General features: G+C 35.0%; 1 protein-coding gene across 6 annotated transcripts in view; it reads left to right on the forward strand.

Annotated features, from left to right (window-relative positions):
* The window catches only part of LOC112691315 (tyramine receptor 1-like), a 270999-nt gene that overhangs the window by 229568 nt on the left and 28484 nt on the right, over window positions 1-12947 (forward strand). For 5 of the 6 annotated variants that reach the window (XM_025565485.1, XM_025565483.1, XM_025565487.1 and 2 more), the window contains one exon: window positions 9705-11623. The exons of the other annotated variant lie outside the window; for it this stretch is intronic. In XM_025565485.1, coding sequence (XP_025421270.1) covers window positions 9705-9877 — 173 coding nt within the window. In that variant the 3' untranslated portion in view covers window positions 9878-11623. Of the gene's footprint in view, window positions 1-9704; window positions 11624-12947 lie in introns of those variants that run through there. 6 annotated transcript variants of the gene reach the window in all.

A 12947-nucleotide genomic window follows, 5' to 3' on the forward strand; every position in this document is an offset into this window, starting at 1 on the left:
ATATATATATATATATATATATATAATATTACGTAAGACTATGCGATTATTACATTATATATTTAGTTCAACTTCCCCCAAAAACTGCATAAGACGTAACTATTACAATAAAATATATAGTTTATATTAATTATGTATAAACTGTGGATCCCCCCCCCCAGAAAAAATTGAAAATACGCCACTGAACACTACAACCACGGGTGTTGTAGTATTGCTATTCGTTTGGAAACAGATCCTACGACGGGACTCGAACCCGCCCGCAAGACGCGGTGACGATCCTTTGGAAAACTTACGACGCAGTTGCATACGAATTTCCGACGTTCGTGCTCCGTAATAAATACGCGCGTAAATCATGTGTTTCAATAACTTCCGAACACAATACGACTGCTAATAATCATCGTAGACATCGCGACTCGTACACCGTATACAATGGGTTGGTGAACTTTTCGCGTGATTGACGAGCATAGAAAAATGAGTGTTCGAAAAAATGATGTGATGAGACGTTACGACTTAAAAAAAAACAAAACGTGCAAGCAAAGCGTTTTATTAATCCCTCCCACCTTCCACCGAGAAAAGTCGTAGGAGATGTAGAATCTTTGAAAAATAAATTACGGTACCCAGCTCTTTTACATCCTTTCACCCACCCGATTCGATCGCTGAACAAAACAGAGGTGACTTACACTGATTCGGCCGTAATTTTACTTTAGCGAATACTTTATAGTAGATAAATATAAAGTATTCGACGAAAATTAAGAAAAACAATTAATTTACACTCATCCAAAGATAGGTATTAATCAATTTTATAATGTATAGTAATTAATAGTTAATAAATTATTTTATATTTATAAATTTTATGTACGGTAAAAAAAACATTGTTGAATACGTTTAAAACACCCAATATACGTACTATTACGTGTGCACCGATATTACGGTATAACGCAACACGCTATTGCCTGCAATGATATGGATCTTGCAGCAATATTTTCAAAATACTCAGTTCGAGAGTGTCGTATAATTGTATGGTTTAAATTTGAATGTTTACGTGTGTACATTGTAACAATTATAAATAAATAAAGACCAATATTAATCATACGCCCGTAGATCTCTAAAAACGGTCTCTAAACTAATGAATTTCCAATATTCGTTCCTGTTATTTTTACACATCGAACCTTATACATTTTTATATTAATATTAAAAACATACTTATCAATACTTTTAAAATCTAGAAATATTGCCGAATTGACATTTTTAAATATACCTTATAAGAAAGTATAATTCAGTCGGTTAGCCTGTTGATCTTCTGCTGACCGAGTGAAGTATATTTACGTGAATACGTTTTACGTGAGATAAAACCATTGTATTAATTGCGTAGAGTCATTTTATATTTTTTAATTTTGAAATAAAATAACATTGTCTGTGTTGCGGCTTTATTATTTTTTCACAAACAAAAACTTATTTAAAGTCATATGTGAACATTGGTAAAATTTGAATGTTTATTTTTTTTTTTTTTTTGTTCAGCTATAACAAATATATTAAAATTAGGTTTGTCTCGAGAAAACAAAAAAGATAAATCATGAACGATATTCGCTTCCTTTGGATAAGAGATAAGGGGGAGCCTGTTAGTTTCGTCCCACAAAATTTAGTCGTTCCGCTCAAAAAACGCATTGAAAACGTTGTTTGATTTATGGATCATCGCGCTCGTACGGTAGCGCACATCCGATCCGTGGAACGTACGCCCGCTGTGGGGTACTTAAGTCTACTAGACTCAAATGAACGTTTTTTTTTTTTTTTTTTAATCCTTGGCGAGCCCAGAGATTTTTTTTTATTTTAACGACTGTCGGTAGAACAAATGAAAAAACATTCCGTCGCTATCACATTAAATATATATCATACGGCGACGGTGGAGCAGTTCATATTTCAGACGAACCTACCCCCAGCGCGAACACGTTCGTTTTTTTTTTTTTCGTCGCCCCTGCGCGCATGATCGTTCCCGGGGGGGAGTGGTATCCGAAAACCTCTGCTCCGGGTGACGGATACTTCGCGTGTCCAGAGTTATGTCGGACGATTAGTTTAAGCGCATCGGCAATTAAAGCCTAACGCCTAACCGTTCCATAAGTGTTATTAATACGAGCGATTAAAACGGACGCGTCTGAGTAATTCTCCGAGTGAAAAACGCGATACGCATTGTAATACGTACGGCAATAATACCTGGTTCGTTTTTCACGTGGCGCGGGGAAATCTTTCGCGCGACGAAACCGCTTTCAAGTCACGTGTAACGCAAACGGGTACGCGCATAGAGGCAAATAGAGCGGTGGAGATAAGCCACCCGACGTCAATTCATCGCTCCGGATTCGTCATAGTTTTATATCGTACACGTTTATCATTTTATATGGTTGCGATTTTTTTCTCATTATTCAATCAAGCTTTTATCTTAAGCGATTATAACTGCTAATAACAATAATAGTTCAACGATTGTCCGGGATCGTTTAAAAGGTATGGCGACGAAACCACGACTTGTGATTTTCGGTTGAAAACGGTAGAGCTAAAGCATTGAAGTTCCCATCGGTTCACGCCTACGGGTACATGGGTACTCACGGTCGTGCGCGTTATTGTCGCGTCGGGCACCGACCGAGCGGCGGACGCGAAAAAACGGAATCTTTCCCGTGTTTATCGTTGCGCGGACGAAGGGTAAGGATAAAACGGTACCCGAGAGGACAACGCGTTGTTGCGATCAAACGCGTTCGGTTCAACAAGTGAGCGAAGCGCACAGTCGTGTTTGAACACGTTCCCGACACGGGCCGGTTTTGACGTTTGGTTTTTCGTGGCGAATCGCCGTCATCACATCGTTCCTGCCGTGCGAGGGTTACGAGTATGAAAAATATTAATGTTTGAAAACGCTCGTGATTCACTTAAAAATTAAAACATCGTAAGAAACCAACGAGAGAACGCAGATAATGATCTTACCTAAAAGTTTGATATTAGGTCGATTCACTCTGATATCAAAACTAATGGCACACTGTTGAAACTGGCAGACAACTCATTCTGAATGCGACGCCATCGTTAACGTGTGCGGTTCGCGGGTGTGATGCGTGCACGACTTATGGGGTCAGGGGCGGGTTTTATCACTCACCAAGGGAGGTACATGAATTTAATTAGTTGTTTTTTAAATCCATATAAAATTTTAAATTACAGAATATGTTTTTGAGTTCCTCGTAAGTAAGTCATTTTTTTCACAATAGTAACAAATTTTAAATAGTTACACTTTTGGTATTGATTTTAATCTGAAACCATTTTAAAAATATAGGTACACACATATAATTGACAACAAAAATGAACTAGTTATTTATAAAAAAAAATGTATAAGGGTACCATATTCATCAACAACGATTGACGACATTTCATAATAATAATTAATATATCATCATTGCATCATAATACTTAGCTTTGTAAAATATTTAGCTTAGTCCCAATGGGGGGGGGGGGCTAATAACCCCTTAGCCATCCCCATAAATCCACCCCTGTACAGTGATGGAGTTAATCTGGATTGCTGGGTATCAGCGTCAGGTTGATGGTATTAGTTATACTAATAAGTTGTTTATGTTTGTAAGCGGTAACGGATACTAGTATATGCAGGGGAGGTCACGAGCAGACTACCATCATCTCTCCCAGAAACAATAAGTGATAATTTATTTAAGTAAATAAATAAATAAATATACGAAATGAAAAAAAGAAACGACTTACGGTGGTGATGGGAAGGGATGGTGGCGATCAAAATGAATCGCGGTTCGTGGTGTTCAACGGGAAAGAGAAAAAAAACATCAAACCTCAGCGTTCACCATACGCAAAGGTATGTGTGGCCAGAGGCTTGTTTTCTGGTTTACCGCTTTTGAGCTGACGGGAAACGATTTCCGCTCCAAGCTGCCGAAACGTGTTTGTTTCGCGACATAATTGTTTTTGGCCGTAATCGATCTTGTAGCACTGAACGGATCGAAAACGGGTCGTTAAAACAACCCTGGTAAACGTGTACGATACTGGACTTGAATCGTACATAAATGTTAACCGATCACTTTTTTCCTAAGTTCGTTAAAATTTCAATCACTCCACCCCCTCACCATATAGTACGTCTCTGCTCTGCTGCGCTGTACAGTTCCGTCACGGTTCGGAAACAGTGCATCGCAATGGGCGACGTAATTTCTCGGACTCGCACGTATGTATTTCAATAAGAACCGCATCAGTGTCGACTAAATTACGTAATTATTCCGACAGCCGTTGCAAAACGAACAAAAAGTGTGAACACAAAAATACCAAAAGTTTCTTTTCAAAACTGCCAAAGTTAACCGACGATATAATTAATATAATTGTAAAAAACGACTTGATCATTTCAATTGTTATAACTATCGATGTTTACAATGCCGTTGTTTCGATCAAATTAATGGAAACGAATTTCATTCGGGAAATGATTATTCGTGAACTCTGAATATTTTATAAGTATTTATAATCAGTATATATTTATACGTAAATATGTACTTATACGGCCGTTGATCCTTATAATAAATAAATAAAACTCGAATACCATTCACTCGCCCACTCCCTGATGAAAAATGAAAACTCTAATACTCTAAACTTGCGATTTTAAGCATTTTTAAAGCATTTTTAAACAATTTCGGGTTGAACGTATACATTTTTCGGTTAGCGGGGAAATATTTTATTTTGATTTCAAAAATTACTGATTAAGGTATATATATATGCATAGGCGTGCGCAGAGTTGTAGTTCGGGGCGCGCCCGAGAAAAATTAATTAATTACATGAATAGATTGGGCAACACTTTCAACACATTGTGTGTCGGGGTGCACATAAAAATAGGGCCTGAATACTAGATAATTTAAAATAATAATCAGTTCTATACGCTGTCTTTAAATTAATTTTCATAGTTATATTAATAAATTAAATACCATACACTCTAAAAAATATTTTTTTGATGATAATTTTCTTACTTCGTTATTCTTAGTAAAACTATTGCAATAGATTCAAATTGGCAGAGAAAATATAATATTATCTATTATCGGTGTGTACTTATAGCTTTATGTTAACCATTGTAACTATAGAATACAGTTGTTGGGTACTGTTCCGGCACGCCTATGTATACGTGAAAATAAACATAGTAGAAGTAAATATGATAATTTAATGCTTATTCCAACTTAATTTTAATTTTTTGATATTGAAATATTAACAATTTACGAGATACAAGGTCGGCTAATTCATCTAGTATTTTAATGTATCATTAATTGTACTCTCAAACAACGTTGAGCATATAAAAAGCAATTTAAATTTAATATATTAGGTTTATTCGAAAGTCAAATCTCGATGATCCCATAGAGCGTTTTTATATTTTTGAACCTTGACCGACTCTTTTCAATTTTCAGCTCACCGCCAAAGGTACAAAATGCTTGTCGGAAAACCCCGAACAATATGTACAAAAATAATGAATAAATATTTCATGAGTTCTGCGAACAGTAGACACATGAAATTTAAAATCGTAATTTATACTTCACGTTGTTTCTACTGCACCGCACTAACGCGGAAGTCCTCGCAATCCCTAAGTAGATATACGTAAAGATGGCTCAGCTTATTATTTCTTCAAGCCTTTTCACCGGTTCTTATTTTTATATTTTTTCACCTTAGTCGACTAATTTACTTATTTAGTACAAACGGTTTTTCTAATTTTAATAATAATCTTATTGGTTTGATGACGCATTCGTTATCTAGTTTATCGAAACGTTTACAACGATAATCCGGTAGAACATGAACCAAATATAATTTATAAAGAAGAATAATAACCCTTTATAATCTATATAAGTACACGTAAGTCTCTATTTTTTGTTCGGGTACAGATCGACCGAGCGTTATGAGGTGGTCCATTAGTATATGCGTCGGACATGGTATGCAAATGTATCACGGGAATACGCGTCATCCTTTATAATTGTTATTATATTTTTTTTATACGACCGTGCGTGCGTCGCGACGGTTCGGATTCGGTCTGAATACTACTCGTGTACGCGAATAATATCGTTTGGATTGAATACGTTACAGTCGAAATTATCAAAATTTCTCGAATCACGTTCTCGTTATAATAATATTACGCACCACGAAAAAAAAAAAATAATAAAAAAAATAACCATTGGTATTCTCGTGATAAAAACCAAAAGGTACGATAATGCTCGACTCATCTTTGAAATCCAGAACATTGTTCTGCGTCGAACGAAGAACAATGTAATTTAAATAACAATAATAAGTTTAATATAAATCCTACATGGAGTAGTAAAACAAAACTGATTCGATAGTTCGAATAACTGTCATCGATGACTACACGTTCGTGTTGAACGATGGCGAGACACCGAACGAATAAACCGTGTGTGTCGTGTGTTGATCTTCGTTTTTTTTTTTCTGTTGATAATCTTACGTGTGTATAAAATTAAGATAACACTCCCTCGCCCGCTGGGGGTACGTTACTACGAAGCGACGGTCGGGCGAAGAGGAAATAACAGTACGAAAACAGAAACAAGATCGTTGACTCCTGAAACCGCACAGTTTTGAATTTGACCCCAAAATGGTTATACTTACCTAGGTTAGGTATACTTAATAATTTATAATTTTATTCAAATAAAAAAAAATGCATACACGAGTATTTTAAAATTTTAAAATTATACACAAGAGACAAGACCGATGAAGTAAAAACAAGTGGTGACTGAAGTATTAAAACGTGTTAATATGATTATTGCAGTATATCTTATAATCTTATCTTATCAGTGAGTTAACACTAAGAATAGTAAGCGATTTTTAACCACTTTAAGTTTGGGGTATTTTGTTATACAAAGACCGAAAATATATGCGGTTTTTGTCTATAGACCTTTTTCGGGTCAAAATCAAAAGTGTGCTGTTTTCGGATGCAACCGACAAGATATAGCTGCGCGCGACCGTGCTAAATGCGATTCACGGCCAAGATGACGTATGATCGCATTCAGTGTTCGGATTAAATGATTAATTTTTTTTATCTAAATAAAGATAATAAAGATAATCACTTTTTTAAATTGATAAAAAAAAATTTGATCATGTTTAAATTAGTGCTAACCTAACATTATGGTTTTTTTTTATGATTATTATTATTGTATTTGATTTTTCCTTACAGCATTATAACAAATTTATAAAACTCAAACGCAAATCAAATGTTAAATAATTTTTTTTAGGAATCACAGACTACTATTCTAATAATGATACAATGCAACTGGCGAAAATGAATAACGTATTTTCGAAATTAAATATTAAAATTAATAGTGTTTTAATAACAATTTAGCAAATATTTACTATATGAAATTCAATTTATGACTATAACTCTAATGCAAATGTCATTAATAATCATGCCAATAACTGAAAGTCATTAGAATAGTACATTTTCAATTCTTATTCATAAACAATAAATATTATATCTATCGACGTGAAATAGGAAAAAAAACAATATCGTTATTTATAAATTTTTGTAAATTCTAATATTTATATTTTATAACTTATAAGCTATGATATTTTCGAGAATCTTAATAAATATTTTAATAAAATGTTAACAGAATTGTAATGATTTTGATCAATAATAAATATGTATAAATAATATAAATAATATAAATCAATAAAAAAATGTATCTTGATAAATACATCTAGATAAATAAAATATTCATATGTTCATGATATATGTTTAGATACCTTGTAACATTTACCTAAATAAGATAAAATATAAAAAATAACTATTTACATAAGTAATCTAAATAAATTTACCTAAACAATTCGCATACGTTTACGGCTGAGTCCTACCTAAGGACCTAAGTAATTGAAGTCAACGTGACCTACATGCGCTCGTTTCTCGTCAAAGCTGTTATAAAACCGTTCCAGATTTCAGCAGTATTTTTTACACGAAGATGTAGTGAATACGCTCACATGCATACCGATCGAGTTCTCTTCAATAATTTCTACTGACTTCGCAAACAATGTTCGACTGACGTTGTTAGGCCTATCGCCGTCCTATCTCCATCCTTCCTAATTTCTTCCTAATTTTCGCACGTTTTTCTGCGTTTCTTATATTCAGAAGTTTTAAATCTTCCTGTATCCTATCTATCCATCTTTGTTTCGTCCTCTAGGTTTCTTAGTACTGGATTCCATATAGTTAATAATCCAATCAATCCCTCCGATCTGCATTCATATATGTTTATAAGTATATATTTATACAGTGGCGTACATTAAACTTTATAATGGGGGAGGGATAAGGTATTTATTGTTGATATGGAATATGAAACGTCTATTTTTATATTGCCTCGGACGAAAAGTTTATGTTTTTATGATTTCAACATGATTTTGACAAATGCGAAATGATACATTTCGTAAATACGTTAAAATATTCACATGACGTGCGTATTTTTCGTTCTGATCATTTCAAAATGGGTTATTTTTTTTTACTCCTCAGGGGGATGATTCATCCCGAATCTCTCTCCTCACACTCTTTGAATTACACTGCACGTATAAATTATTTATAGACAGAACCGCATTTAGGGGGAAGGGAACTGGCTACAACTGCCCCGAGCGCCAGTTTTTTGGGGGCACCAAAATGTTATGGTGAGAAATTTGCTCACTTGGGAATTATTGACATTCTAAAATTATTTTGAAATTATTATTTTTTTTTTGTTTTTAATAACAGTATCATAAATTAAAAATGATGTATTTAATTTATTACTATACAACGTAATATACTATATAATACATAATGTATATGATTAATTTATTTATAGCAATATAGCTATATAAATACCAGCGATCCAGAATATTATTAATATACCTAATATTAGTTCCCAAATTTGCTGTGGTAATGTCAATAAACAAAAGTTATTTAATAATAATACGGCGTATTATGTTATCGCGTTCGGCGTGCGGTGGCGTGCCTACTACACAAAAATAGCATTGATTTAGAATATCTTCTAAAAAGGTTCATGAGGATCTATTTCCTATATTTTCTGCGGCGGTCATCAAAACCGCACACTTACCGTTCATAACCGCATGCATTTATTTTATTGTTAAAAAGGAAAATTTTAAAGGTCGATAGTTCAAAACCGCACACATTTCATTAACATTTCTTTTTCCCTGCACACTTTGCATGTTGCGGTTCACGTTGCCGTTTCGTATGATTCCCACTCATAATCGTTTTTTTTTATCCTGTGACCCATTTGAAGAGGTGTTGCATAGCAAATCGGGGGATATTTTTGTTTTTAACTGTCCGAGCGAGTGACACCGCCCGGTCTCGAGGTGCACTCATGTTATTTTAGATAAATGTATACGTTATTGATATATATATATATATATATATCAACGTGTTCGGTATTGAACGGTTTAATTTTGCGGATATATGTGGGATTAAGATATAAAAGTAAGCGGTTTTGAACGACGCCCATTTTTTGTGGGTAGGCCCCTTAGAGGGGTACCAATTTTTTTTTTTTTTTTTTTTTGCGACGAGGCGCAAAACGTCTAGATACGGCACTGTTAATAGAACACCTTCAGTTTATAATCTTTAAACGTATAGTTCAACGTTATTGATTTATTAATGTATTGTTTGCGTACAGCGGGTGAAATAATCGTTTTTGTCTTTTTCTGTTTACCCCTGTACCCATCAGGTTGGATAAACTCGGCCATCAACCCGTTCATATACGCGTTCGTCAGCCCAGACTTTCGCATGGCGTTCTGGCGGTTGACGTGCAGCTACTGCGCCGGCCACAAGCCCAACCCGAACGCGCCACACAACCGATTCGTCATCAGGTACAGCAACTACTCGCGGAACCAAGTGTAACCTGCGGACCAGGATCGGCGGAAGGAGACGGGGCCGAACGTGATTTTGTCGGTTTTCACGGTGGACGGGGGAGGTTTAATTAAAATAAAATATTTTTAAAAAAAAAACGTTTATCACGAGATGATGACACGTGTGTAATATTAAATAAATACTGTGTGTGCAACTATGCGTATATCGACGTGTTTGTCCGTGTAATACGATATTATTATGTATTTAGTGACGAGCGAGTCCGGACTGGATGTTACGACGGATATGTAAAATGACAAATTGTTTTTTGTTTTTCGTTTCCCCCCCCCCCCCCCCAGTACAGTACGACAGTCGGCACGAATCTAAAAGTTAAAATACGTACGTTTCGATGAATTAATATGTTTTCCAGTTCCACGGTCTTCCGGATCGAACCGCGATATCAAACTTAACACCAACGGTATTATATGACGGCAATGATGACGTGCCGCAAGGTAAACCGTCCAAAACAAATCTGAAACGTTAAGGTTGTGCGTCGATGCACAGATCGATGAGTTCTGTTTGGCGTACGTGGTTCGATTCGAAGTTCTTGACGACGTTCCATACACTTCGAACACGTTCAGGTACGAGTTTTGGTTTTTCACGTAACTCGTCAAATATTTTTCGACTTTTTTTCTACCATCGCAAATAATTTCGAAACTGTCCGTTTAACGAATTACATGGGCGACACGCGTGCCAAATACACGACATGTTGGTTAGATTTCAATGGCACGTGAAAAAAAAAAAAATGATTTAAAATATAGAAAACCCGCTGAGTCAGGGCTGTTGCTAAACAATTATTTCGATTCGACACGGATGCTTGGTATACTTATTCATACATACGTGTCTAAGCACTTGGAACGTTTTGAGTACCGATTCAATCGCAACATGTGACTTGAAAAAGGCCGTCCCGGGCTTAAAACGTAAACCGAAATCGTGTTCAACGTTAACGATTTCGTCCTGACCAGCACGGTTTAGTTTATTAGTCCTGGAATAGAATCGCGAATACGTGCAGGTGGCATTAAATATCCATTAGACAATGGTGTCTTGGCACTTGTTTAACACTCGCCGATCGTTCCAACAAGACTTTGCCCGAAACTTCTTCTATTATCGACGTGCAGGTGTTCCCCATCCATCCGACCGTCGTGCCGAATGTTTTCCTCTACGTTGGTCGAAACGCGTATAACACCAAAGTGATCGTTGAAAATCGCGTACAACAATTATTGCCGAGTGATTTTCATTCGATTTGTACTACTGTCGTTTAAAAAGAATCGTCAGGCTTCCTAAGGCGTCTAGAAAATTAGGATTCGACCAACAGTTCTTAAATGGTTTTACATCACACCATATTCGATCATCATCAGGTATCATTTATTGCTACGCGATTACTTGTTAACGACACTACACGTTTGGGTAGCGCGAAAATTAACCGTTTCTTTTCCGTCGTATTATACATCGTAGTGGTGTTTGCGGGTTTTTCTGTTAAAAATCCATCGCCGTAACAAACATCTCCGTGCAACAATGATTTTTTTATTGATTTTTTTCCCAATAATATTCGCGAACAATTTCCGGTCTGTTGTATTCTTATAACGCATCTGGTACATTATTTTATAACCAGGGTTCGGAAGTTATAGGAGTTGGGTATTGTTCTGTATGCTCTCGATTTATAGCAGACCAAGCTAGAAATCGGAACTAAAAAATGTTGAGTTTAAACATTAAAAATTAAAAAAGTCATATTTTGCATAAATCGTTAATTTTAGAGAAAAATTACATATTTTGTCGATTTTCAATGATTTTCGCATATTTATATGCATATATGTTTCGTGAAAAAATTCATTTTTTTTCGTCTTTAACTCTTTCCGGCACGAGAATAATGATAAAAAAAATACCCTACTTGCATACAGATTGAAATTTTCTAAAATAACCTTTATTTGAAGTACATTTAACTTTTTATGTATTAATATATCACAAAAAAACAAGAATTAAAATTTTTTGATTTTTAGTTTAAGTTCTGTGGTAGGTGGGATGACATGTGTCCCGCCGTGCATGAATGGGATAGACCTGGAAAATGATTAAATTAATTTTTTTTTTTTATACATAAAAGTTAATTAAATCTTACTTTTTATGCATTGTGGTATTCAGCAAAACAATTCCGGGTTTTCCCTAAGCATAGGGGAACTTCACAAATTGAACATATCCAGTCGGTTCTTACTTCTTTTAGTTTTGAACTGCAATTATTGCATCTTCTCCTAGTCGATCTTTGTGGTTGATGTGCTGACTGCTCTAAGCGGACTTCTTTGGGTACTGCCGGACTTCCTTTTTTTAAATGCTTGGGTGTTACTGGTGAATCAGATGAACTACGGCGTTTTTCAATCAATGTTTTAGCTACCAGCTCCCTTGATACTTGACGCCGAAATTCTTTCATACACATATTTTCTTTTGTTATATCGTTGTATAGAATACGAGCATTAACAATTGTTGCATCGAAAAAAAAGAAAAATATATGGTGCCACCATTTTTGACTTTTACGATCAATTTGGTAGGTTTTTTTATTTTGATCAAATTTATCAACACAATTCATATAAGAATTATAATCCTGAAGTACAAATGGGCATGGAACCATAGATATAGTTCCATCTTTTACCTTACGTTTTACTTGCGTTACATTTTTAGGATCATGGAAATTTGATAATAAATGTATGATTCTTTTATCTTTCTACTTTATAATAGATACATTATTGAGATCACTTATTTCCCAATCATAATCACCAACTTTTAATGTTGTGTCTGGTTTCATTTTTGGTAAATATTTACGTGACGAATTAATTGTTCCACACGCATGGATTCCTTTTGTTTTTAAATAATTTAATAAAGGTACACTTGTAAAATAGTTATCTATATATAAGCAATGGTTTTTTTTTTGTATGGGAAATGATAGATTTTTTACAACACTTCCTCCAAGATCTTTTTGAACGACATCACCAACTTTACCAATATATATATCAAAATTCCATAAGTAACCTTTTTGGTCCACCAAAGACCAAACTTTGTAGCCCCTTTTTATCGGTTT

The sequence above is a fragment of the Sipha flava genome, unplaced genomic scaffold (assembly GCF_003268045.1).
Source record: "Sipha flava isolate LNK unplaced genomic scaffold, YSA_version1 598_pilon_pilon, whole genome shotgun sequence".
In the NCBI taxonomy this organism is placed as follows: Eukaryota; Metazoa; Arthropoda; class Insecta; order Hemiptera; family Aphididae; genus Sipha; species Sipha flava.